Source organism: Sylvia atricapilla, chromosome 7 (assembly GCF_009819655.1).
Source record: "Sylvia atricapilla isolate bSylAtr1 chromosome 7, bSylAtr1.pri, whole genome shotgun sequence".
In the NCBI taxonomy this organism is placed as follows: domain Eukaryota; kingdom Metazoa; phylum Chordata; class Aves; order Passeriformes; family Sylviidae; genus Sylvia; species Sylvia atricapilla.
The window spans coordinates 27957926-27985618 of NC_089146.1; the positions used below are offsets into that span (position 1 = coordinate 27957926).

A 27693-nucleotide genomic window follows, 5' to 3' on the forward strand; every position below is an offset into this window, starting at 1 on the left:
GGAGGATGGCGATGGGGGCTGGCGGCTCTGGGACAAGGGCGAGCAGAGACGTGACTGCCTCATGGCAGCAGGCCCAGCTGGCTCTCCAAATCTACTTAGCCTTTCCTAATGGGAGTGATGGCTCCTGAGCCCAGATAGCATGGCTTGCAGGGCTGTGCTCATCCTGTCGTGAGAAGCAAACCACAAGCCATCTGTAACTGAAATAGCCAGGAGCTTGAGCCTGGAAATTACTGGAGCAAAAATCTAAAAATGCAGCAATGAAAATACACGAGTGTCCCTTTGATCACCAAGGCGTATTGCAGGACTCCCCGGTGCCATTTCAGACACAGGTGGTGACACAGCCCAGGCAAGCCCTTGGATCTGCCAGACCCTGGGCAAAAGGCTCTGCAGAGCTCAGCTGGCCCAGGCTGGTGGCGGCTCTGTGCTCCACGCTCACGGTGACACAAACCCCTGTGGGTGAGGGCCCTCAGGGCGCTGCTGCGGCCCCACCACCACAGTGGCTCCCTGCTGCTGGCGTGGGCACTGACTGCAGCTGCTGCACTGCACTGGTGCAAACAGCCTGTGTGTCAGAGCAGAGCCCGAGCCTGTGCCCGTGGCAGCCTGGGTCACCCCTGCTGGACCTGAGGCCTCCCTGCATTGCCCTGGCCGCAGGAGTGTCCAGGAGACAGCCAGGGGAACCCTGTCCCCTCACGGGCCACCGCTGTGCCAGTGGAGGCTCAGGGCTAGAGCAGGAATGCCAGGAAAGCCTCGTGCCCTGCCACATCCCGTGGGAAATTGTCCTCCCACAGTGTCCACACCACCATGCCAGGGCAGAGGGGCTCTGCCCAGGACTACCAAAGCCTTTCCCAGAGCCCAGCTCTCCCTTCCCTTACTCACTGCATGAATAACCAAGCCACTAGAGGGTATTTTTAGAGACACAAAGAAACAGCAGCGCAGCGCCATGGCACTGCAATTTAACTATGACTAATGTTTCTATTAAAAGTCTTGCTTTTCCCTTTTATCCTTCACTCTTACATCTTCGGATATGCAACATTTTGTCAGTGCTGTGCTTCCCACACAGCAGCCCTGCAGTGTAATTACCGAGTGCTGGAGCGGCCAAGGCGCTGATTAGCTGGTGAATTTTACAGAGGCAGGGAGAGCTTGTGGCAGGAGTTCTGAAAGAGGTGATTTCACCTGCTACCAGCACATGCTGCAGGTGAAAGGAGAGGACAAGGCTCTGGAGGACTGGAGTAAAGGGGAAAGTGGGGTTGTAATTTATTTGCACTGAATGAGGATCGATTGAAATACACTGGAAGCTTATGCAATCCTTCAGCCACGCTAAAACAAAGGAAAACACCTTTCTCTCAGAAATGAACCTTGACACAGAAATCCTTAGCTTTGATGATAAGCCATGAACTAAAATATCCCTTGCTCTACCACATCCAGCTGTGTCCACACAGATGTCAGCTAGCAGATTCCTACTAGAATAGGGAAATGGAAAATCCAGTGGGGCTTTCCTCTGCTCTAGCCCCTTTAGGATTTGGAAGGAGAAGGAGGATGTCTACTGCATTTAGACAGTTTTCTCACTAGATTAGAGCAGGACAGGGTTTCCTGCCACCTCTTTGTTTAGGCCTTGACCTCCACAAAGGTATTCAGGGATCAAACCTCCATCTGTAATCTCTGGGAAATCAGGCACCTAAATAAAACTTTGGAGTTTTTTGTTGTGGATCTTGGCTCAAGCCCCTGCTGCCAACAATCCGAAAAAAGCCTGACTTTGAACCAAGCGTGAGATATCAAGCGAAGCCATCAGTGGAATACACTTAAATTCTAATGAAAACATGTTTTCTTTGTATTAATCTTGGTTCTCATTACTTTGCGAACTAGGGAAAATTTTAGGTCAGTAAACAAGTACAGCTGGGAAAAGTCCTGAAGAAGAAAGAAATGCCAAACCCCACAGGAGGTCAGGGCTGCAGTTGAGAGTGCAACAACACAGTCAGGCCATGTATCTGAGGAACCTCTGCCTCAGGAACACTGTTTGTAGCTCTGTCACACCAGTCATGCTCCCCCCATTTCACAGAGGCAGGTGGAGACCAGGAACACCTGCAGCTTGAAGGACTTCTATGATAGACATGGGGAGCCCACGTCAGGTCCGACAGTTCGGCTCCATTCTTGCAGTGCTTCCTTCACAAAATCAGCCACGAGTCAGGGGTATTGCACAAAAGTAGAAAAAAACATGACTTTCCCTCCCATTTTTGAAAAAAAACCACCCTAAAATAAGGCCTCTTCTGTCCTCGTAAAAGAAGCAGAGTATCAGGACATTAGAGTACAGTGAAAATCTAAGCAGCACTGCTGGTTGGCCCATTGGTTTGTACTGTGCAAAGTGACACTCAAATCCTGCCTGACTGAAGAACAGGAGATCTGATGAAATGGCAACTCCCAGCCTGCATCTGCACTACTGAGAAGGGGCTGAGAGGAAGGAGGTGATGCATTTGGGGAGCTCAGATCTGTGTTTGGGCAGCCACACAAGCGTGGGGTCACTCAGCACTCCTGAAATCTCCATGTGAAGGAAAATAACCCCAATGGGAAAGAAGGAAATTGGACTGTCCAGCTGATTCCAGTTCACTCTGAACTGAAATGCGTAAGTGCAGGTGAAGAAAGGGCACTGGTGTGCAAGTGAAAGTACAAGTTTAAAAAGTGACCCAACAAGTCATATGTTGCACTGAAAATAATCCATAACTTCCAGTCATTTGGCTTTAAATTACTCTAAATAAAGCCCATTCTTTGGAGCAACAGCTGATCTAGGACAGAAGAGAAATACTTCTTTTTGTCTTCTTAACATGTAGTGTGGGTATGGAAAACTGCTTAGATAATTGCTGTTATCTTGTAAGATGAGGTCCTCAAGGTCTGATTTTTCAATTTGTAATAAAAGCCTTTGAGTCATTTTGAAGTATATTAAGATGCTTCTGGAGTAAAAGACAACATCTCCAGGCAACTTGATAGTGCAAGTCCATTTATGTAACTTATTTCACAGTGATTTATTAGTGTATTAAAAAAGTACAGTTTTCAGAGGGTTCTATTTTTCCTCATTGAGACAAAACCCCCAAATGCTTTAGGAGCATCTAGACCAGCTTTTGGAGGCAAAGAAAGTGATAGGCAAGCTACACCTATGTAGAGCTACAGAAAAGGTTATTTTCTCATAAAGGATAACTTGAAATTTCTCTCCTATGTGCTCCCAGAACCATGCAAGAAGTTGAATTCTACACAGTAGTGTAGATGCCAGAAGTTTAAGGATTTAAAGAAAAAAACCACACACTTGGTAAGTTAGTAGCAAAACAGATGTCTGTCAGCAGAGTATTTGAGAAGGGACCCTGGTTCCCATGACCTTAGACTCTACTGGGAAGGGACACCACCTCACAGTGGCCAAGTCTTCATGGAGCATCAAAGCAAAGAACTGGAACTCTCTTGTTTATTACAGCTGAAGAAACTTGGAAAGCCAAGCTGGCTGTGCTGGCAGTTCCAGCATCAACTTCTAGTCCGTGGAGAATTTTATAGTGGAAGATAATAATGACAGAGAAGGAAAATAAAACATGATCAAGCTGTTCAGAAAGAGCCTGCTGGCCACTGTCAGCGCCACAGAGGGAGAGGCCAAAACAGGGAGGGAAAATCTCACATGAAAGTTGGAAGGAGGAAGAAAAAAGAGACACTTACCATGTAACAGCACAGCAAACAGTCAAAAGTTATGCTTATGCTGATGTCCTGGGGTGGACACCTGCTTTCCAACTTTGTGTGGAATGAACCATTGGTATTTAAAACACATACTCATCTATCCCACATCTGAGTGTGAAACAAAGCAAACAATGCTGACATCTCTGGCTTCAGGGATTTCATCTGAAGGATCTGTAAAAATGCCTTCCTTCTGCAGGTGTGTAAAAGTGTCTCCTGGAGCAATGTGGAGTACAGAAATAAAGTAACATCCCTCATCCAGGGGCTGAGTAAACCCATTGCTTAAAAATCAAAGACTTGAAGCCCCAAGATCTGGATGACAGAAGTGGGCTGGAGCTATTAGGAGCTGCTGCCATCAGATGTGGAGCTGACAAGCTACAAGTACCTGTTCCCTAAACAAGCCATCTCATAATCAGGTGCTGTCAGCAGAGGCTAATTTGCAGCACTAAGAAGGGACTGGAGCTGGAAGGCCCAATATTTTCAATATTTGCAATCTGTGCACAGAAGCCAACTCTGGATGTTATACATGAGCTTGTTGTGAGGATGAAAACTCACTGCTGGAAATGTCTGGGGCTTCAGAAAATCCCATTAAATTCTGATGTTATTCTGAATTCCCTCTGATGTCTTGTGCATCCAGAGCCTATGCACTGAGGCAAAGCCAGCCTAGAAACAGTAGCAGGCACCACTGAACAGACTGCTTCTACAGGAATTTGGAAGATCAAGTTAAAGAACAAAAGAAAGAATGAAATTGGCCTACCATCCCAGGGACTGAAAAGTCCTGTGTGCCTTTCAAATTAATCAGTGATTAAAATCAGTAATAATTTTAACCAAAAAGCCCAAACAGAACCAGAAGATTTGAATGATGACAGAAGATCAGAGTGCTGCTGTCAGTATGTGGAAGTGGCCTGTAAATGCCAGTGGTGACAAACAGCTCTGAGCCTTGGAATCTGGCTGGCTGCAGGTCAGGCAGCTCGGGTGCTCCAGAGCTCCAGGCCTGCCCCAGCTCTCATCCCAGCAGAACCAGTGACTTGGGGTGACCCTGTTTGGCTGGCAGAGTGCTGGGATGGTGCTGACAGAGAATGCAGTGTGAGGAGGCAGCACAGCTCCTGTTCTCTGTGGCTGTGACCAAAATCTCGTCATATTGGTGGTTAATTAACTGCTAATCACATTAACTGCTGATACAAGTTTACAAATGGATGACTTTCAGTAGCATTCTCAAGTGTGACCAGGCATCCCTGGGTGCCATTCCCAGCTCAAGGCACCCAAGCCTTCCTACCAGGAGGGTTATTTCTGACCCTGCTTCTCACTGCTGGTAAACAAGCAAGACCAATTGGATGCTTCACTTACAAACTAGGTTCCCTTTAATGTTGTCATAAGGCAAAAGGAAACCCTGTGAGTTGAGTTCAAATAGAAATTGAAGCTTCTTTCACTGGGAACAGTCTGCAGCTCTTATTGTACGAGAAGACAAAGTTTAATTTCCAAATCTAACTTTAAAAAAATCAAAAAGACATGTAAGGTGCAAGTCTGTCAAGAGCACCCACATTCAACTGTTGAAAATGGCAGAGAGAAGATAATTAAAGTGAGACAAATCATCTGCCTGACATTATCCATTATCCCACTGTTTCTTCTGCAGGAAACCCAGTGCTACTGAGCTATTTTGTTCCAGGCACTGAGGAACAAAGCTGAGCTTGGGCAAAGGAACCTGAATCTGAACATGTTCCATGTTCAGACACTTCCAGACTAGAAGGAGCCCTAAAACTGAAACACATCAATGTTTTTAATAGGAACACCTTTGAGTGAAATAGATGAACACAACACCCTTCCCACAGTGCTCACTGCCAATTTACCACAGGCTGACAAGAAGAATTAATATGTTTTTGGAACTTCACACAATGTATTTCTCTTCTGATCAAAGCCAGCTACAAGAAAGAACCCAGCAAATGTTGGAAGTTCTGTACACTAATCTGAGACAGGCTGATAAAATTCTATATGTTTATGGCCTTTACTTCCCTCCAGGACATTTTTCCTTGATGATATTCTGCTTCTCATTATCTGCCTACCCAAACACGTATATGCAGCAGGGGTCAGTACACAGGAGACACTGCAGGAAGTTTACAGGGAGGAAATGAATGGTCAGGATTTGGTCCCACATTGGAAAATGTGTTCTTCTTATATCAATATGAGAGTGTCTGCAGGGGACTTAATAGACATGCAGATCTACAGAGTGATTACTTCTTGCTGAGCTACAGAGATGCCAACCCTAACATCTGTTTGCAGTTCATTCTGCCTTATCAAAGGCTTTTTCTGTAACCCTTATCACATAGTGTGGAAAGGATGGCTAACAAAACACACTCTGTGTACTGAAGAAGCAGATTGCTGATTTTAGGCAGAGGACTACAAAGAAACCACAGTACTCACCTTTACACAGGAGTAAATGACTGAAACAAACACCACTGTGGTCAGGATCAGGAAACAGGTCAGGTAAAAACCCAGCATAAATGTAGAGCTGAAATCAAGGAGAGGTTTGGTTGGTTTTGTTTTTTTAAATGCACATTGTATAGAATAGCTACAGCTCTGCTCTCCAGAACACATTTGTACAAGCTATGACACACTGCACAGGCTTTCCAATTAGGATAGCAGTAGGAGACACGAGGTGCCTTGAATACCAACAGATACTCTGGCCTATTTAGAATTATTCAGACAAGCTGCAGAATAGAGAATGCTGCATCTTTTACAGCAATCACCTTCCTGCTGGGGTGACAGAGGGACTGAAAAACATTTCATGCAGGAGAGGAGGTGACAGAACAACTTGTTGTGGCAGTGGCCCCCAGCTGGCCGTGGCCAGGGCACCCCTGGGAAGGAAGGCAGGCTGAGTGCTCAAGTGCAGCTGGGGGGGAATAGTATCAGTGGGAATCACTGCCTGTCTCGCACAGGGAATGTCTGTGCAGAACCATTCTTTGTGCTCTGTCTTGTGCATGGGATGTGAGCAACCACAGCATAAGGGTAGTCAGGGATAACAGCCTTATCTTGGCCAGCTTGAGAGGTTCCTGCTCCTCCCAGCTTGGAAGTACAAAGAGGATTCCAGGGCCAACTTTGTACTGTGGATTTTCATCTGTTTTCCTCACGAAGATATTCAACACCAGTTTCCCGGTGATTGGTCTCAGTGTGACAGGACAGATCCCCTCCCAGGAGTCAGCCTTGTTCATAATCTAAAGGAAGTATTCTTGTGATGTGACACTGAGGGCAACAACACCAAAGCCAGCTGGTCTCTGTTCTCTCATGACTACTAAGATAATTGTACTTGCTAATTCACTGCTTGAGCCTTTTTTGAAATTCCTTAAAGCTATTCCTCTTTATCATAATAAATTGACACTGACATTCTGTCTCTAGTTTCAAATTCAGATTCCACGGTGTGTCTTTCATGAAGCTCTGATGGTGACACAAGTGCACCTGTGGTTTCAGCTGGTGTTTAACTGCTACCTTCAACAAAAGACCAAAGCTATGCAATTGAAATATAAGGAAAAACAAAGCAAAAGGTGAAGGGAAGCCTATCTGACCTGCTGTTAAAATATAAAATTTTATTTACTCTTGAACCAGATCACCTTTCAGACAGGCCACGCTGACTAAGGACACTTCAGAACTTGCAAAAAGAAAATCCCAAATAAACAACCACCCTCTTTATGGGCAGGATGGAAGGAGACTGAACAGCACACCACTTACACCCCAGTGCTGTAAGGGATTGGCTCCTGTGTAATACAAAGGAGGCAGCCATATGTTGCCACACATCAGAAATTGTCAAGTTGTCATTTAAATGTTAAACTGGGTTTTATGGAGACAGCGTAGTGGCTGCTTAGGGAGTTTGATGAGCAACACAAGGCTGGTAGAGGGCCTCTGCAGGTGTGGAATTATGACAGAAATATCCAGAAATCCAAAGTGTAAGCCCCTGTTAAATTAGTTACTCTCAGAGAACATTTCTGGATGTAATTAACAATGGGAATTATCTAGTTCCAATTGTGAGCCTCTTTCAGCTTCACTTGCAGTTTCCCAAAGCAGACCTGTCTGTTGACACAGTGCATTTGTCCTGATGTTATTTTGCTGATTCAATCCTTCTGTGAGCACTCCTGCCTGGGAGAGTGAACGACAAACATCAGACTACGTGTTGTTTCTGTGACCTTCCAAATATCTGATCTGAACACTACAAACCAATCTCTGTCCTACAAAAGATCTGTGGTGGGGACACACGTAGAAAACAGTTGTAATGGTATAAAATAGTGCTGGAGCTCTCTTTAGGGACAATTTTTTTGTCTTCTTGTAAGGAAGATAAATTTGGAGCATTTTCAGAGCTTCTGTGATCTTGTTCTTCAGTTTAAAAATTACTAACTCCAAATTTATTTCCACCACAACATTTCTCAGTGAATGGTGCTAAACCAGAGCATAGGAAATACCCACATGCTGTAATTTTAAGTGAATTTTAAAGAACTCTTTGAGAGGAAGTCCCATTTCTGCAGAGCTCACTGCTGGAAAAGATTTAGTGGGCTGTGATGTGCCTTGCAGACAAAGCTGCAGAGCTCTGCAGTGGGCCAAGAGCACTGTGCCCCACAGCCCTGAGGAGCCTATGCCATTCTTGCCTGGGGAAAGGAACGACTGCAACCCTTAAACCTGGAGCAAACCACAAGCTCAGGCATGTGCAGCTCAGCCCCCTTTGTACCTCTCTTCTTGCCCAGCTGCTCTGAGTCCAGAAGAATAAATGTATGAGAGATTATGCCTCATTTGCTAGGCAGGCCCTGAGACCTCAGTGCTCTGAGCAATGAGGCTGTGATGGGAGGTTTTCACCTCCCTGTCCCACTGTGTTTAGATAAGAGGACAGCCCAGCCCTGTGCTGTGAGTGTGTGCTATGCCTTGGTAGGCAATCCTTCCTACTCACTGATATTTGTTTTCCACAGGCTTATAAATGTGCTGAACTGATTTTCCTAAGACAGAGGTAAATTATAAGAGAAATCACATTGGGAAAACAGATATCCTCACATGCCAGTGAGGAGGTTTTAATCTGCACTAGATATGGCTGAAAACAATAAGCACCATGCATCACTTGAGCATGAATTATTTAAGGATTTTTCTCTTCCCCTTGGTGTTCTGAATTTTCAAGGAAAAAAAAAACAAAAAAAAAGTGGGCTGGAATAGAAGAGGGGAGCAGATGGGAGCAAAGGGATGAAAGGGTACTCACTGTGGCACGATTATGATTTGAACAAAGCAGATGAAGAGGAAGACTAGGGAGGCACAAGCCACATAGGCTCCAAACCTGTCATCCACCTGCTTGGAGTACTGCAAAAAAACACAGTTACGTTAGTGGGAAATTTGGCTGGCTGCCCTTTCTCCAAAACCACCTCTTACTTGGCTTTTGTCTAGGTCTCTTGGAAAGCAGTGATGGTAGGAAACATTCCCAATTCCCCTTCTCCCCCAGGCAATCTGTAAGGGCTTGAACAGGCTCAAAGGCCAGGCAAGGAACCCACAGAGCTGGGTGAAGAGAGGATTCCCAACTGCCCCTTGCAGACAGGAACAGAAATGGATTCACTGGGACCGAGATTCTCGGTCACTGTCATCAGACCTAAACTTCTTTCCACGGGAAGTTTCCTCCAAGAGGGACAAATGCTGCTAATGAGAAAAGCTGGCATTTGGTGCAGATGACTTGAGTTGTTCTAATGACAGTGCAAGGCTGCTGTGGTTTTCACACAGCCACTCCTTCCAGCTCCCTGTCAATGTATTGGCCACGTGGGAGCTGCACCCGATTCCCAAAGATGCTTTATTCAGCTGGAAGCTCAGGTCTCAGCACAGACCGTCTCAATGTTTGAACCACAAACTAAGAGATGCTCTCAACAGGTGAACTGCTAATTTCCCTGGCAGTTTCCACCTAGAATATTGAAGAGGAGAAGTGGGGGGAAATAACACGCTCGAGCTTTTATTCAGTTCCACACTGATTCATTGAACAGCTGTAAATCCTGAAAAGCTCTGCTTTTTTAATAGATAGTCATTCTTGTCAAGGAAAGACTGTTTCGAAATAAAATTATAAAATAATGCAAACTTATGAAGTTTTTTTCCACTGAATGATGAGTTTAACCCAAAGACCACTCAAGCATTGCTTGAACAAAAAAATAAAATAAAAAAGGATTACTTTCTTTGTGCAATTAGACCCACCATTTCTTATGGTGCCTTTAATAATGTCATCCAGCTACCTCTAGATTTAGAAATTAGACTTGGAAATTTAACTTTGCAGCCATCTAGAGCTGATGATAGCTGTTAGTCTCTACTATATAGTCAGGAAAATGATCTTTGCCTCACAGCAATATCTGAAACCAAATCAGGAAGAAATCAACTGCTCATGAGCTTTAGGTCTGTTACTCCGTTTTCTCACATTTGTGGGATAGAGAACTATTTCTGACTTAAAATGGGCTCCCAAAAATATCCAGAGTACATATTGCATCCCAATGAACCCTAGTAGTACCTGGGGCTCTTTTGGGGGACAAAGGGCAGGGAAAAGTCCCTCCAGAGGTGTTTCAAGGCTTAGGTAGGCTGAAGTGTGTTTCTCCAGTGATTTGAAGGAGATAAGGGGTGACTTATCTTGGTCGACTTAAGATGGTTTGGAGTCTCAAAGTCAGCAAAACAATCTGCTTTATTCTGGATTCCCTTTACTGCTTGTCACTGCATATTCACATGTATCTGATAGAAATGGCTTCATTTTCCTGGCCAGGGCTCCCTTCAGATGACTGTGATGTTTTTTTTTAGGACAAGTTATATTAAGGTTTCCATGAAGAAGCATGGATTTTTTAAGATCACAACCCCACCTCCAGCACCTAAGCCATAGCTTAAACTCTAAACATAAAAGCCTGACCTTCTGCAGGAGAATCAAAACTCCCAGCAAGCCTGCCTGATGCACTGCAATGGTTTTTTGGACATTACCTTCTTCTCCAAGTCAGGCTCCCTGAATGTCAAGAGGAATTTGCGCACGTGCTCGGAGCGTAACCGATCGATGCTTCTGGCGTCGATGGCCCGGCCCAGAAACTCATCCACTTCATCCTCTGGGTTCATACTCTCCTGGGTACTCCTGAGGGGGTCATGGAAAGGGAGCATAAGAGCACAAGATAATTTCTGCCTCTGCACCGTGTGTTATCACTGCAGTGTATGATGAGCTGGAGGTTAATGGCATTTTGCTTATGACAGCCTCAGTTGGGAAAGGGGCCGGGAGCAGAGTGGAGTGATGTCAGCTCTAGAGCTCACTGCCAGTCCCCTGCCATTATTACAAGGCTTCCATTTCTTTGCCCTTTTTCTGTACTACATCTGTCTCCTGACACCCAGGTCTAATTTCCATCCCTCATTCTCTAAAACCACTGGGTAGCCTCCTTCCCCTTGTCCTCTGACTTACTCTTCCCTGCACTGCCGTGCTGTTGTAGCTCTTAGTGCCTGCACTGAAAAAATTATTTAAGCATCCAGTCACATTTCTTGCTTTCTAATAACAATTTCTGTAAATATTACTGTGAAAATTTCCAAACTTGAACAATTCTCCTTTTTTGAAAAAAAAATTGTTTACAGAACAAACATGTGGAGGAAAAATGTGGCTTGACTCCCCTTCACACAATTACTTAGGAGTATAAAACATAAAACAGAAAGAAAAATCTGTTTACAAGATATTTACTTAAGGAAAAGTTGAAAAAAAAATCAACAGAAGAAAAAAAATACAAAATAGATTCTGCTTCCTAAATATGTCAAACAAGATTATAATCTTTTGTGCCACCATTTTTCTGAATCTCCGCTATAGCTTCAGAAAAATGAAGCTGATTTTCAAAAACTGTTGAGAAGAAGTAACACCGTAAACTCATTTTTCCTGAGGCATTTTGCACTGAGGATCAGGAAACCTGAAGCACATCCTCAGATTCTAGTTATTTTTAAAATCTAACAGTATTTTAATGACTTGATGCTGTCACTTTAATGGCTGCCCTCAAACGAGCTATAGGCAGAAATTAAAAGCTAATCCTAAAGTGCTGTTTTTCTGCTCTGCTTGCATGATTGCTCAGGTTATCTCCAGGGTTTGCCAACAGTTATCCACTGAAATACGCCCCTCCCTTGCACTGGAGTATATTCCAGCAGATAACTATTTCTGTCTGCAAACCCCACAGTGGCACAGCAACTTAAGGCTCACGTTGTGTGACCCTCTGTTTAGGCACTCTGGAGGAAAAATCCTGGGGTCTGACAAGCATGATGAAAAGCCACTCTGCTTTATTTCCCTGGTTTCATTTGTAGTGCACCAAAGCACACAATGCACTCCGTGTTGCTGCCAGCAGACTCCCACAGGTAAGGCTGTGCTGGAAAGCAGCTTACAAACCAGAATGTGACTGTTTTAAAAGTTAAAGGTCCCTTTCCAAAAGGAAGGCTCTTTCAAAGCTTTCAGAAATTTTAAGATTTTAAGAAGCCCTCTGTACCTCAACTCTTCTGTGCAGCTCTAGGCAAGAGAAAAATAAATCAAGTAAATCTGCTCATTTCCATTCTACCACTCCTTGCCTCAGCCAGTGGGTTGAGTGTGTCTGCACCTTAGCAGGGTCAGGACAACACACCAGGGGCACCTATTCAGTGCCCATAAAGCAATTACAAGCCTAGTTTTTCTCAAGGTCTAATCTCTATTTTAGCCAACCTTAGTATTTCACAAGGGTTGAGGGAGGTCTTTTTTTTTTTTTTTTTTTTTTTTCGTCTCTAGAAGTTATTTAGTTCCTAGAAATTCATATAATTAGCTTTGAAAATAAAAGTGGATTTTTCCCTACAAGGTCAGGACATTCAATTTACTTCCTCAGAGGAAGTACATCTGCTTGAGCATTCAAGGGGAAGCTGCTTATTTTCATTCAGTCCTTGCAACATCTCCTGGGCTCATAAAAATGAGCAAGGAAATCATTAGGCTTTGTATTTACAGAATGTCTTCCAAGGTCCTGTGAGTTATGTACACACTTGGGTCATTCACATTTCACTATTTCATACCACGCACGGGAGACGTGATGCATTTTCTGCTGGAACTGAAGCAAAGGAGTCAGCTCAGCATCTCAGCAAAGCACGGGCAAAATTCAAGTTTCAGTCTGAAAACGTCACTCAGGAAGGTGCCAAGAGAAGAACCTGTCTGCCTGGTCTCTACCTCGGCTGCCTGCAGGTGTGTAATAGGTGGTTGGACTGCTCAGGGTGTTTCTAACACTACAGTAAACTCCAAGGCTGCAGGCTCTATAGAAACACCTCTGCTGGTTTTAAATTGCCTTGCTGGGACATTGGCAGTGGGCAGCTACCCTCACACAGACTGCAGGAAAGCTCAGGCACCTCGCACAGACTGAGCTGTTCAGGTGACTTTCACTGCCCACTATACCCAAGCTAATTACAGTACAGTAAGTTTGGGTACATTTGCATAAATGTAATTTTAAATTGGCATATAAAAGTTCCCTGGGCTAAGGAGTGCCCTGGAGGCAGTGCCTGTAAGTCAGAGCTGAGGTACTGTCATAGATTAATGAAATTCATGTGTCAAAATGCCTTTTGATACATTGATAGCGTGGTTGGGGGTAGGGGGGAATGAGGATTTCAGGCTGCCATGAAACTTCCAAAAACACATCCTAAAAACAATGTTGAGATTTCTTCAAATGCAGCCAACAGAAAATTGTGTCAAGGGGCAGGAACAGCACAAACAGAGCTTGTAGCAACTTTTTTCACTCTGCTTGCAAATGTGAACACTACCAATTAACCCAGAGATGCTGGCTTCAGAGCAGTCCAAAAATGTACTGCTGATTTAATTACTTTCTGCCAATGCAGAGTGTGACCACTGCCAAAGCTCCATGTATGCCATAATTTTAAGTGCTTCATGCTTAGATTCAGTAACTAAACCTGCACTCAGGCACGTAAGGTTCGGTTCTGTTTTCAGGGATGTGTGGTGCCCACGTCTCCCCTTGCTGCCAGACAAAAGTACTGACCCTCAGTATTACTGCTCCAGAAGGAACTGTCTTGGTACTCAACATGGTTTAGGTGTCTAATTTTAACCCCTCTCACCATGAACATTCTCTGCTAGGGATTTATTTTTGCCAAATCTTTGTAGTTGAGTTAAACAGATTTCTGGATAAAAGGAAATCAGAGGCAAGTAGTAGCTTCTTTTGGTACTGAACAGAAATGCCAATACCTGTATAATAAGCTGGCACCACGCTGCGTGAGACAGCTCAGCTATTGGCTGTAACAGCCCAAGGAACCTTTCCAACTATAGGATGGAGAACAGATAGTATGGACCTTGGAGCAACAGAGGAGATGCTGCTCCTCAGCTCTTGGGTGACTCTGCTGTGGACCAGCACTAAGGTAGCTGATTTTTGTGATTTCTTGCAGAAACTATGAGGAAAAATACTATTTCATGAGGGATACTGAAAACTTCTTTATTTCTATGAATTATTTTGTTGTAATCTGTTAGCTCTTTTCTGCCCAAGGCATATCTAACGTGAAATGAATTGCCAACATCCATGGATACAACAGGCAACATGAAACAGTGGGACCAGGGAAACATCCCAAGGTGCACAGAGCTAAATGTTAAAATTCAGTTAGCAGGGAAGGGCAAGAGAAGGAGAGAATGACTCTTAAAATTGCCATGTTCAAACTCATCACTTTCCTTTTCCTTTTAGGCAGCTGGTCTCAGTGCTCAACCACCATAATGTGAATTTTCCCACAGCTGGATGCCTGGAGCCCACAGGAGCATTTACCTGTCCCAGCTCACAGAAATCCACTCAGCCCTGACCAGCAGCCTGAGAAATATAATGAGTAACAGCAACATAATTTAGGCAGCAGTCTCCTCTAGTGTTGCCTAACTTGCTCAAAACAAGCTTATAATTAAGGCCACTCAGCAGGACTGAACAAGAAAACACCTTCAACATAGGAAATGCTTATTTTATATACAGCTGTAGAAGTTTAAAAGTGAATGTATTTGGGTTTTTTACTCCAAAGGCAATTTTTCAAAATAGCACTCTCATTAAATTGTTATTTAACCATTTCTCTAAAGTTCTATAGGAAAAAAATGAAAATGCTGCTGAAATTTTGCTATATTTTAGAGTACAAAACTTGGAATTTACTTTTTCTAACAAGCTATCATTTCTGACTGTTTTTATATGTAGAAATAATAATACGCAATAATGAGTAATGTAAAATAAATACAAATGAACTCAGAAATTTTACAGGCATTTCAATACATACATAAACCTTTCTTATTGGAGATGTCCAACACACATATATACTTTAGAGGAAGATTTTGTCTTGGGTTATTTTTAAAGGGTGGAGATTATCTGGGGCGAGGGGAAGTGCAGCAAAAGCATTTTAATTAGAAAAGCGAGTTAGAACCACCAAACAAATAAATGTTTTGAGGGCAGTGGCTGTTCTGAATGCACATCAGTCAATCCTGTGCCCTCAACTGCCTGTCCCTCCAGGACAAACCTCTGGGGAGTCCAAGCATTATTTTTGGCTTCTGGGCATCAATTTTTGTCCTTTTTTAATATGAGAAAAAAAAATCCCAAATGTGTAAACATAACAGTGTATGACAGAAGTATATTTGCTTACTTGTCCTTGGGGTCCTCGAAGCCCTGAAAGAAAGGAAAAGGGCACAAGGGTGAGCAAACAGGCTGACCTTGAGAACACAAAGCATCCCGGGAATGGCATCTCACAGGGGGCTCTTCAGGGAGCTCATTTGTTAGGTGTGGATTTTCCCACCCACAACAATATTTTGTGCAGCCAGAGCAGCTTTGGAAAAACACATCCCTTCAGATATAAATTCATGGAAGTGCAGAAAAAGGAAATGACTGCTGGCACACTTTATTTCAGGTGTCTTCTTTTTAGCAGTCACCATTACAAATGATACAATGGAAATTGTACTGATATTATAACTGAGGATGTAATTTACTTGAAATAAAATTCAGAACAATAAGAGAAATCAACCTCTGTATCCAACAAGGCTGCATCTCTTTGTGTCAGGGCTCAGCTAAGGGCAATGGATGTGTTTTGGTTTTCATCTCCCCCAGGGGCCTCCCTGCTCCTCCCCTCATCATGCACACACAGAATATGCTTTTGTGAATAAGATTTCATGAATGATTTATAATGACTGCAATAGCCCAAATATTCACAATTCTTTCAGGACCACCTGAATTGTGGCATAAGTGTAAGTATTTATGTGAGTATTTATGTAAGTGTAAGTATAGTTAAGTGTAAGTATTTATGAGTCATCCACAGTTATAAAGGCTAGAAGGCCTTAGACAAAATTTTACGTGGAGGCATAAGTTTGTATGTTTAGCATTAACATACCTAACAAACCAAATTGCATCAAAATTGCCATTTTGCATGGGCTGCAACAAAATGTGCCCTCTGACATCTTGTCTTAAATTTAACTGTAGTCAAGACAAGCTGTATATTTGACAAGTAGGGTCAAATACTCAGGCACAGAGTTTGTACCCTGTGTTCCAAAACATAAAACGAATGTAGCTGGGAGATACAAAGAACTGCTTTTGTTTTTCTCCCAGAGACCTCAGGCCAAAACTGCTCAGGGCACGAGAGGATATTCCAGCTGCTGGACCTGCAGCAGCAACCATCCTGGGGTCAGCACACTGAGATCCACCCTGACTGGAAATCAAACATCTTCGGACAAAAGTCTTCCCACAGCCGCCTTGTCCAGCACCATCAGAAACAACAGTGACCAGATACTAAGGGAGAACAGATTTTACCCTTGCAATGAGTCTGCAATGTGGCCACATGGCAGAAGGAAAGCCAACACAGTGTCCCTGAACAGCACCAGCTTTGCCAGAGGGAAAAAGTGAGGTCTGTCACTCAGGTCAGCAGCCAGGACTGTGATTCACTGAGAGCAATTTCCATTTTTACATACTCGGTTTCAGATTAAAACCACACTCCTAAACTGAAACTGCCGCTTCAACTTAACCCATCAGAAATTCAGATCAAGAAGTCCCTCAGTTCCATGTCACAACCACCAGTGGGGAGAAGGAAATAGTAATGTTGATTCAAAGTTAGCATGTCCAGCTATCCAAGCCAAAAAAAAAAAAGTACTTTCTGATTTCACAGAATCAGAGTGAAGTGATCATTCAACTTTTTGTTGTGTGATTTTTTCCTTCTTCTTTTGCCTAATTATTTTACAGTTGTCAGAAATATCTGATTGATTTATTTATTTATCTATCCTCTAAGTAATCCTACAACACAGTGCCAAAGTAGAAAGCTCGCTGATTAATCATGGAGACAAAATGCTCACTAATTTGTCTGGTGTCATAGTCAGGCTGCAAAGAAAAAAGAAAATCAACTGAACATGAATAACTACCAGCCAAGAAATAAGCAGAGGGAAGCAATGAGAAAACAGCCAGTACTTGCTTATTAGATAGATATCAAGGTCACATTTTCAAGCTTGGCCTGCTGGGAACTGGAGAACTGACTGCAGTGGGACAGTCCCCTAAAATGGTCTGATTTTCTCAAGCAGCTGCGTAACCATCCATCCCTGAATTCCTCAAACTAAACAGAGATCTCACACTCCTGCCTTTGAAATGCACAAGTTTGAGGACACAGGCTGACCAGGTCAAGTTACTAGAACACCTCAGCAAGCACATCCTCAAAAAATTCCCCAATATTTCAAGTGTGGGATAATATTTAACTGGCCATTTATATGGGTGAACACTTAATCCACATAGAGTTTGATTCTGCCCTGCTTCTCTCCCTCAGCAAAACTGTTACGAGGAAAGTTTCTAAAGTGAAAAAGAATTAATTGATCTAGCTTTTCAATTCACAATACTAAACTGTGCTTGAAATGCTGGAAATTATTCTTGCTGGTAACTCAAATTAAATTAGTGTTTCAAAACTAAAGACCAAAAAAATAAGTATTTCAGGTAAAGCAGAAAAGGAAAAGACTTACCACATTTTCTTTCCTGGATCTTTATTTAATGAGGTTAAATATTAAAGAGTGACTTGAACTTTAATTAGGGAGAATCAGCTTAAAATTAAATGTTGTAGGAACCTCTTTAAGTTAAGCAAATTAAATGATTCACTTCAAACACTCCCATTTCATACTAAAGATTCTTCAAGCAGACTTGCCAAAAATGGAATTGTTATGGATAAAAGTCTGTGGGATCATTTTAGGAAAAAAAATCCTTAAACACAGATTCTTAAATCTGGTCGTTTAGAACAGATATCTTTCTTATTCGCACTGGAAGACTTTGCCAGGATATAGAGCAAATACACCTCTAGGATCTGGCAGTGTCCAGAGACTTTCCTCCCTCTCCACTGAAGCATCCATGTTTCAGTCACTCCCCAGGAAAACTCAGGTGGAGGAGTTGATCTCATGCTCAGAGCCACGCTGCCCACCCTGCTTTGGATTGGGAGGGAATTTCCCCCTGGGTTTTGGTTAATGTGCTCTCACCTCCTCCAGTCTTGTGGGCAGGCTTGGTTCATTGAAAAATCTGCACTTCAAATTATTTCCTTCCCCTTGCACAAGGCCTGAGCACTAATGACATACTGGTCTTTTTTTCTTCCCCACAGCTGGCGAACAGTTTAATATCTTCAGGAGTCAGATGTTTTGCTCCAGTTAAAGCCCTTGGCTCAGAGTAAGGCTGCTCCCATCAATTGGAATGGTTTGTCTTTTATACAGGATAAACACACAACCCATCCTGCAGCAATAGGGTCTACGTGGATTTTCCTTCATTCCTACTCAAAATCTGGGAGCCAAACTTCCAAACTCAAGCAGGAAAGTGAAATATGAGGGGCTAAAGGCACTGTCCAGCACTCCTCATGTCATCTGTCTGTGCCCCACTGTTGGACAGCTGAAAAGCTGGTAAAAATGAGGGGCCTGTCATTTAGGAGAGGGGGTGTAAAGGGATCGGAAAAGAAACAACCAATTCCTGGAGTTAAGAATATAAATCCCCTCTTGCCAGTGGTTTTCTAGGGCACTATGAAGAATAGGCTGGAAATTGTCAGCAGGGATGACAATGGTAAAAGTAATGATGGCTACAAGAATTGGACAGAGAGGAGCTCACAGGAGCTCAAGAACAGCTCCATAATCATGATGATAACGTAGTCTTTGTTCAGGCCAAAATTCCTTTCCTCCAGAAGGGACCATAAGGCATGAGATAGGCCTTATCACAGTGCAGTACTAACGGACTGCTGCACACAGGACCTCGTGCAAATTTTATCCAGTCTCATTTTAAATATCCCTGATACTGATGGTTTTCTCATTCCCCCAGGAAGCTGTATTACTCTGCCATCAGATTGCAAAAGCAAAGGTAATAGCATTTAATAATGCTCTGGGACCAAAACAGTCCTCTCTTTGACTTCAGGAACATTAACCCAAACTCAGCTGAACCAACTCCCTTAAAGGCTCTGCTCTTTTGTCTTTTCTGCATGAGATTATTAAAAAAGCCTTATTTTTTTATGGCAGGTCAGGTGACTCAGAATCTACACTGACAGCCTCAGTGGGAGTAGACGTGCAGGAGGAAGAAAAGAGGGAATGTTATATTGCTGCATCTGTCCCTATGGCCCCTAAGGCTTATTACTTTATGGGGGATATTTTATGAATATCTATTGTGCTAAAAGCTCACATGACTGCCATCTCTCTGCTTGACTTCTAAATTAACTAAGCCCTTTTCTTTGAAGATTAAAACTGATTCCTTAAATAGAATGATAAAGTGTTTGTCAAAGACATGACAAACTGACTGCTATACCATAACACTTCAAATCAAGAACGATTAGAAATAATAATTCTAACTTCGAGAACATTGGCTGCAATTATTAACATATCTTAAGTATGCAAAGAAAAGTGGAATAGATTTTATATGCTTTTAACTTTTCATTTAACTCCAAAAATAAGACAGCAGAGGGGCTGATGAGCTTCATGACCTTCTTAATGGCAATGTGTGTGGGAAGCATGAATTCCACCCTCCTTAAAAACTTCATTTTCAACTCCAGCAAAGATCTTAAGAGCAAAAATGACAAAGAAACTAATTTTTCTTGCCCTGTTTTCATCCCCAGAACAAAGTCAAAATAGAACTTACATGATGTTAAAGCAGAAATCGAAATAACTTCGGACTTAGGGACAAAATGAGCTTTTTAAGAGTTAAGGCCAACTTGCAGAGGTGCTTCCCAGAGACAGTGACCATGGAAAACAGAAAGGGAGAGTGACAGGCTGAGAGTGGATGTTGTTAAAAACAAACCTGTTTCGGCTCTACCACAAAACTAATTATTCACATCTATTTTCAGCACTGTTGTACCTTCTGCTTTGTCCCTGTGGTCAAAAAGACAAGGCTATGAAGATAGATGCTGTCAGGTGTAAATGTAGAAGCAAAACTGAAGGACTTCAAAGCACTCAAGCCAAAAATAACACAATTTCTGTTTCCAGAGTCCAGAAAGAATAAAGCCTGATATGAAGGATATTTAACAAGCATCTAAGTGCAGAACAACAGACTGGCAGAAAACCAGTTTATGAAACAGATTAAATGACGAGTGTGTCTGCTATAACTGGAACACAGACTAATGAGGTCTGAAAAGGAAAGTTGAAGTGCTCCTTTTCTGCAGCCCACCCCACTTGATAAATAGACTTCCATTCCATGGTGCTGGTCACAGATGGTGAAACCCTCTGCTTTCTTCCGCTCAAAATGATTCTGCAGACAGTCCTCAGCTGGCAGACCAGACCTGGCCAATGCCACGAATGTATCTGGGCCATCAGATTTAAATCTAGAGACCGTAAGAGATTTTTTTGGTTGAAATAGTCTTTCTCCACCTTACTTTTAATTAACTTCTGGCTCTGAACTCACACATCAGAAAAGTGCAGGTTGCTCACACTTTCCAGTTTTCTGCGAACTCTGAATTCAAATTTCTCCAGTCCAAAGGTCACATTTTCAAGTGAAATAATTTCTGGTTCCGTGCTTCATTTGTGAACAGTTTTTAGAATTTGCAAAGCAGACATAAAAATAAGCAGCCCTAGAAATGCTCTGAATTAGTTCCTGGCTCCACAATCTCTGCCCTTCCATGTCTACGCTCCAAACAATGATCAACACAACAAACTTTTCCAGAAGCTACTGTTAGCCTTCTAATCAGATGCAGACAGACTGGATCCATGCCTAACCAGCCTTAATTGAAATTGCCCACTGGTGCTGGCCAGAGCTGCTCATCCTCTCTGAAACCCAGACCCAAACTTGCTGACCTGCAGCCTTTTGACATTAAGGCTTACTGTCTGCTTGAGGAAGCTTTGGAAATCGTTCTGGTAAGTGCCTCAAATTCACCTGTGCAATGCTTTCATGAACATTGGAGGAAATGTTCCTGGGAATAAAAGGGAACTGTATCTTTATTTCTGCAAGCTAAATTTAGCCCCACTCAAAACCAGTCTGACACATTTTAGTACTGTCTCAATCCAAATGACCTTTCCCACATGAGTAAAATTTATTCTAGAAGAGGGTGTTGAATGGTGGAAAAACTATCAGGTCAAGGATTCCAAGCAAATACTAAACTCTATCTAGGTTTCTCAATAGCAGCTGCAGATCTGCTGTTGCATTGATTAATTTTTTAAAAGACGGATTCTTATCCCTCTTTTAAAGAAGTAATCAAGGATGATTGCAAGTCCTGATCAGCTAGAATAAAAGTTAGCTTAGCAGATGAGGATACAAAACAGTGCAAAGCCTCTGACAAATTGAGCAATGTACATGGTACTCCCACTCATTTATATGAGTTCCCATGGATCATGTGCACCAGGCAAACCCTTTCTCCAGGTGAGCACCAAAGCAATTACACAGCATCACTGCTGGATGGGATTCCTCCCCTTGCTATTTGAGAGCTATCAAAACCAAATTGGCCCTATAAAACCTAGACTAGAGTAACAATTTCCTCCCCGATCTATAGCAATATGTGGAGATTACAGCAGAAAGGATTTTGAGAGTTTCTCCCTGCTTGATTACAAGTTAGATTACTACAATAGCAGTGAAAAAATAGTGGGCCTAATTCTTCTCCACTGGGGGCCCCTGTCCAGCTTTGCTGATGTCACTGTTGCAATTACCAGATTTAGCAGATGATTGCTGGAAAAGAGGATAATGATGACCTGCAGTCAAATGAAACCTCTCGAAGGAGGGTGAACCCTCGGTGCCTAATTCATGGACTCAAATCCCATTCTCTTTGACAGAGCTGACTGAGGAAAACTTGTCCTGTGGAGCTTTTATTTTCAGTTTTAATTGTTTCTCATATTTAAGAGGTAGAATTGGCACAGAACCAGCTATGGCATCTGTTCCTCTGAGGCACCTGTTACCCAGTTTTGATTTCCAAGTAACAAGAGCTATTGTAAGGGCAACTTGGAGACATAAAGAGAGGAAATGAGCTGTATTTACAATGCAGAATGATTTAGGACAGGGGGAACAGGACAAAGAATTATCTGAATGACCCTGCTTGTAGCTGAGTGCTGTTTCATTAGAAAACAAACACCAAGCAATCAAATATCACCTAAAAGGATGTGCAGAGCTCTGAGCAGCACAAGGACAGCACCTACCTGAAAGAGCCTGTTCTTTACCATGCCAGCCATATCCAGGATCCATTTTTATAACCTTGTCTCACATCTTTAACATCTGCATGAAGTAATATTTCCTACACAAATATAACCTCTATTTGATTTTATGTCAGTTTTTACTTTGTAACTAACATGGATTTCACTGCAAATTAAATGGCTCATTAGCTGTACTCAGACTCATGACAGGAGCGTGGTCAGACTGAAACCAGCATTGCAATCTTCAGGGCTTCCTCTTTCTTTTCCTAAACTTCCTAATGTTAAACCTCTCCAGCAGCTGGAAAATGAAGGAGATCTGCCAGGCATCTACATGGCACTCAGTAATCCACTCTGCTCATATTTGATTGTAACAATTCAGAGGTACCTGCTTATGAAGCAAACCTTCCCCAAAGCATGTACCAGTGAAACAGGCTAAGCTGTTATGCTTCGCAAATATGATGGCTTCATGGCAGCCTTAAGATCCAACAGCAGGACTTCCCACTTACAACTCATGACACAATGCTGTTGCTTTTTTTTTAAGCCAGACAGCATCAGACTCTGTCAAGTCGGGTTATAAGACCTCAAAAATGTCCAACGTATTCTGGGCAGCACTCCTGATGTGAGAATGCCACCATGGTACTGTTGTACAGGGAACTGAAGGGGCATTTTGTGACGTAATGTCCAACGTTGTGGATGCCCCTTCCCTGGAATTGTTTAAGGCTGGATTGGATGGAGGTCTGAGAAAGTTGTCTAGGGAAAGGTGTTCCTGTTTGGGGTTGGAACAGGGTGACTTTTAATGTCCCTTTCAACCACGCAGGCCATTCCATGATTCCCTGATTAATAAAACCCCAGGATGAGTGCTGGGTTCAGCAAGGGGACTCCCTCTTACCCATGAAATGGCAAGAGCTCAGTGGGAGGAAGAACAACCATCGGGCTGGAAAGCACCGACTAGGGCACAAACTTGATGTGGGAACCAGAGCTTTGCAGAGGCCTGGTAATAGTCTTCAAACACAGAGAAGATAATGGTAAAGGAGAGAAAATGAAACTGTCTTCTATCTACTGTGAATACATGCAGCACCATGGTGCCCAACTGAAGTGAGGACATGTGAAGTAAATCATCAAGAAAAATCATAAAACTGTTGAAGAAATGCCCAGAAAGACTGTGGAATTTCCATCCTTTCGGGTCTTTAAACAAGGGCTAGACAAGTATCAGCCAGCAATGTTGGGGGTGTAGGTGACTCCTGTACAAAGGGGGGATCGATGGCATGGAGCTCTCTGCAGCCCAGATTGGAAACTTTCTAAAATCTTTACATGTATCTTATATTATTCATATATTATTTATTCCCTATACATTCTCCTAGTAGAGTATTTTTAACCTTATTGTTTCAATATTTGCAAAGGATTTTGTGATTCCACTCCAGACTGAAAAGCCCTGAATAAAATAAAGTTTGTTCAGGAAAATCAGGGATTTCACAAGCTTCTTATACAGTCCGTTTCTTGCATCTAAGTTTTTTTCTTAAGTTAGACCTTCCTTTCAGTAAATTAGGATGATTATTTTTAAACCTGCCCTTTACAGTAATGGAGAATGATTTATCATTATTTTTTGTCCTTATAAACATTCCTGTATTTGAAGACTTTTGTTTCTAATCAGTCTTCTCCCTTCTAGGTTAGAGCAAACACAATATTTCAGAGTACACACAGTTGAAACTCTGCTAATTCGTAATTTTGTCCACTAGATTATCTGTAACTCATCCACATTCTCCTAAATTATTGTAATCCCAAAAATGGGTGTGATTTTCTGGATACAAACTTAACAATGTTGAGCAGACTAAAAGATGCAAGAGAATAATTTGTCATCTAGAACAGCCTTGTAATTTTGGAAAGTATCAACATTTGCCTTTTTATTGCTGTTTACAACAAACCTCTTTCAGTTTACAGTCAACTACAATCCCCAAATTGGTTTTTCTTTAATAGCAATTTTGTTCTGCTGATGAAAACTGAGACATGAGTATTATTTCCAGAAGTCTAAAATTCATCAATATTTATAAAAGCCCTCTGAAATATATACTGGGAAAAGCAGAGTATTTCTCAGTGGTATAAAAATATTGTTGTAGCTATAAATATACCTGTACTCTCAAATGCTTTTAAGTCCACTTATTTTTGACTCTTTTGCAATTACAAACTGGACTAGTCAGACAGTGGGGAAGACAAAGCTGCAGTATGGAGACTTGGGGGAACGAGCAGCATTCCCAAAGTCTCCATTTCCAGAGAGACACACTGGTCCTGGAGACTGATTGCTTTTGTTTAGGAAATGAGAGGACAAGCTGTAGAAAGCAAGACAAAGAGAAAGCAGCTCTGCTGCTCTGCCAGCCTGTGGCTGTGTTCCTGCTCTGTGAACAGGCACCAAGCTGATCGTGTGCACGTTCCCTCGAGCTGCTCCCTGTCCCCAGGACCAGCCCCTGCAGCAGCCTGGGCTCCCAGCAGCAGGTGCCAGCTCAGGGCAGGGCTCTTGGCCCTCCCAGGGCATTGCTGTCTGACCTTCCCCTGCACATTTACCAGTCTGTCTGGGGCAGTGGCTCCACCAGCTAATGGAGGGCAGGATCAGCAGTGTGCAGCATTGATGTCTCTGGGCTGCTGCCTCCCTGGAGGCTCTGCAGGGCAAGAAAGGCCATGCTAAGCAATGGGAAGGGGAAAAGAAGGATTTGTGACGGTCTGGAGAGAAGACCAGTGCACAAGGAAAGTGCAGGGGCTGGATGGGAAGAGCTGACAGAATTGCAACCCCATCTGACTCAGGTCCCAGGTAGACAGGGTAGAAGTAGGAAAGTGACTCTCATTTTCCAGGACATTTTAGATTACTACCACATGGCCACGTGTAGGATAATTTATCTTATTCATATGTGCAATTGTCTGCAAAAACTCCTGTGTGCACAAGGGAAAAACTTTAACTAGAAGCATCATGGAAAATCTGCTGGACCTGGTGCAGGTTAAGGTCTAAGCCACAGCATGGAGAGAAGCAGGGACCAAGGGCCTCCCCATGGCACTGTCCCCACAGTCCCCACCAACTGCACTGGTGGTGTGCCCAGGCAAGGCAGCACATTGAAATGCTTGACAAAGGAGGAGGAGGAGGAGGAGAAAAAAAAGGCATATAGGGCTACATTTGAAGCTAATCCGTCTCCTCAGACTACTGCTAATATATCCTAAGAATAGAGACAGCTACCAGAGCCAGCACTCATTGGAAAGAAAAATGGCCAAAATAATTCTGTTTTCTATTAAATATAACAGTGCCTTCCCAAAAATGCAATTCAGGGAACTTTAATATTCTCTTTCAGGGAATTGTAAGTAGAGCCACAAAAAAACTGTGTCTCTTTTTTTTTTTTTTCTTTTTCCTGAAAATATGGTTGTCTTTAAAATGCAAAATGTTTTCCATTTGTAACAAAACCCAGTGCCCTCCATAACCATCTGTATTATTTACTATACACAAATTTGTTCATATCTACACATTAATATAATGGAACTGCACATCACTGCAATATCACCTGGCTCCTGCCTGAGGACCATCTCACAATTACCCTTATACCCTGTTTTGAAATCACAGAGCTAAGGAGCTCCAGGACTTGAAGAGAAAGGCAATGCTGCGCTGCCTGCCTTTGGCATAATACTTTGACTAATCCAACCTTACACGTTCACAGCTTCCAAGAAGAAAGACTCCATAAAACAACATGCAAAAGGTCTGGGGAAAGGTGGGTGATGTGAAACAAAGAGCACATTTTCAGGAGGTTTGAGAGCTGGCGCTGCTTACCAAGATCAATGGCACGTCATCCCAGAGGAGCACCAATAAAAGCCTCTGTAGTTCTGCTCCCCTTCTGTCTCTCTGTATTTCTAAGCAGGCAGTTTGCAGCCAGCATGCACTCTGCATGCATTAAGCTCACACAGCATACATGTAACGCAGTGTTAGAGATTACAGAGTACTCTGCAAAGCTGCGTAGTACAAAGAAATGCATATTTAAATCAGAAGTTGACACGGAGGGAGTTGAGACAGGAGACGGAGAGGTTGGTCCTGTGTTCTAATCACTAAAATGTCCTTCTAGCAGATATTAAAATGGGGAGGCCTTGGGCAGCATGTTTACATTTTCACTAATGCATCTCAAACACAACAGATCTGTAAATAACAGATTTTAAAAAACAGCCCATAAAAACAACAAAAAGTCTAGCTGAAAATAATACATCCGAATCAGGTTTCACTTGGTTTCCAAGAAACAGCCTGATGCACACAACATCAGCTTCTCAAAAGAGAGCTTAATACAAGAGGAAGATTGAGTAGAAGAGACTTTCTGAGCTGTTGAATTTTCAAGAAGGTTAATAGCATTGTAGAGAATGGCTCAAGATAAGGGAAAAAAAAAAAGTCTTTCCTCCTACAAGTGAGGGGCAGTGAAGTTTTTAGGACTCAGCTTGGTATTTCAATAAATAATTATGTTTTTCCAACTGAACAACCAGCTAGACACGGCAAACTGTAATTAACACCAAGAAGCATAATAGCATTTGGCATGCATACACCTTGTTTCTGAACAGGAGGTTTCAAGAACCCCTTAAAAGCTATTCAAAGAAACTTATAATTATAATTATGTGCTAGTGTGATTAGTCTCTTCTAATAATGCCATGCCTATTGAGCACACCCTATTGAAAAGCCCACATAAAAAATGCACAGTTCCACTGATCTGTATGTTCATGTCAGAAGCCCTCATTTGGAGACTTGAGGAATGGAAGAAACTTCACTATTACTATGGAGACTATGAAACTTGGTTTAGCACTGTAAAATAATATTAGGATTGAATAATATTAGCACCAACTATTAATAAATGTGGCAGCATTTCCCTTTCAAAGATATTATATGCAGTTTCTTATAGCTACGCCTAAATTTTTAAACCGTGGGATTGAATCTCATATTCATAACTTTTTTAAAATACTTAAAGGTTTTGGTGAACTGGAGCAGAACTTTGACTATAGACAACAAAGTGAGTAACAAATAGACACTTTTGACTGTGCATTGACAGCATAAATAATGTTATAGAACAATCCAAATACGCATGCAATTATACAGGTGCTAAATATTAATATTATTATTAAAAATAGCCACTATAATATAAGCTATCTTCCTAATCTTTCTTGCAGAAAACAGAGATATCATCTACACCTTTATGTAAAATAAGCCATAAAAGTTCTCTCAGTGCAGTTGAATTGGTAATTAGCTGTTCATTTTAATTTAGAAAGACTGTGGAAGGTACAAGGAAGAAATGAAGATGCCTGCTACCTTAGGCCAATTAATCCATGCACTTGTGAATGTATTCTCTGGGATTAATCATGGCAGTGACATCCCTGGGGCCCCACGAGCACACAGCTTAGAGAGGAGAACAGCACCTGGCTGTGGCAAAGCTAGCCAGAAACCTCTG

The 27693-nt window shown here is 42.5% G+C and overlaps 1 protein-coding gene across 1 annotated transcript in view; it reads right to left on the minus strand.

Annotated features, from left to right (window-relative positions):
* ADCY5 (adenylate cyclase 5) overlaps positions 1 to 27693 on the minus strand; it is a 205189-nt gene that overhangs the window by 15517 nt on the left and 161979 nt on the right. The window contains exons 9-12 of the mRNA XM_066323077.1: positions 15304 to 15326; positions 10657 to 10801; positions 8927 to 9024; positions 6121 to 6208 (exon numbers count right to left, since the gene is read on the minus strand). Coding sequence (XP_066179174.1) covers positions 6121 to 6208; positions 8927 to 9024; positions 10657 to 10801; positions 15304 to 15326 — 354 coding nt within the window. The remainder of the gene's footprint in view (positions 1 to 6120; positions 6209 to 8926; positions 9025 to 10656; positions 10802 to 15303; positions 15327 to 27693) is intronic.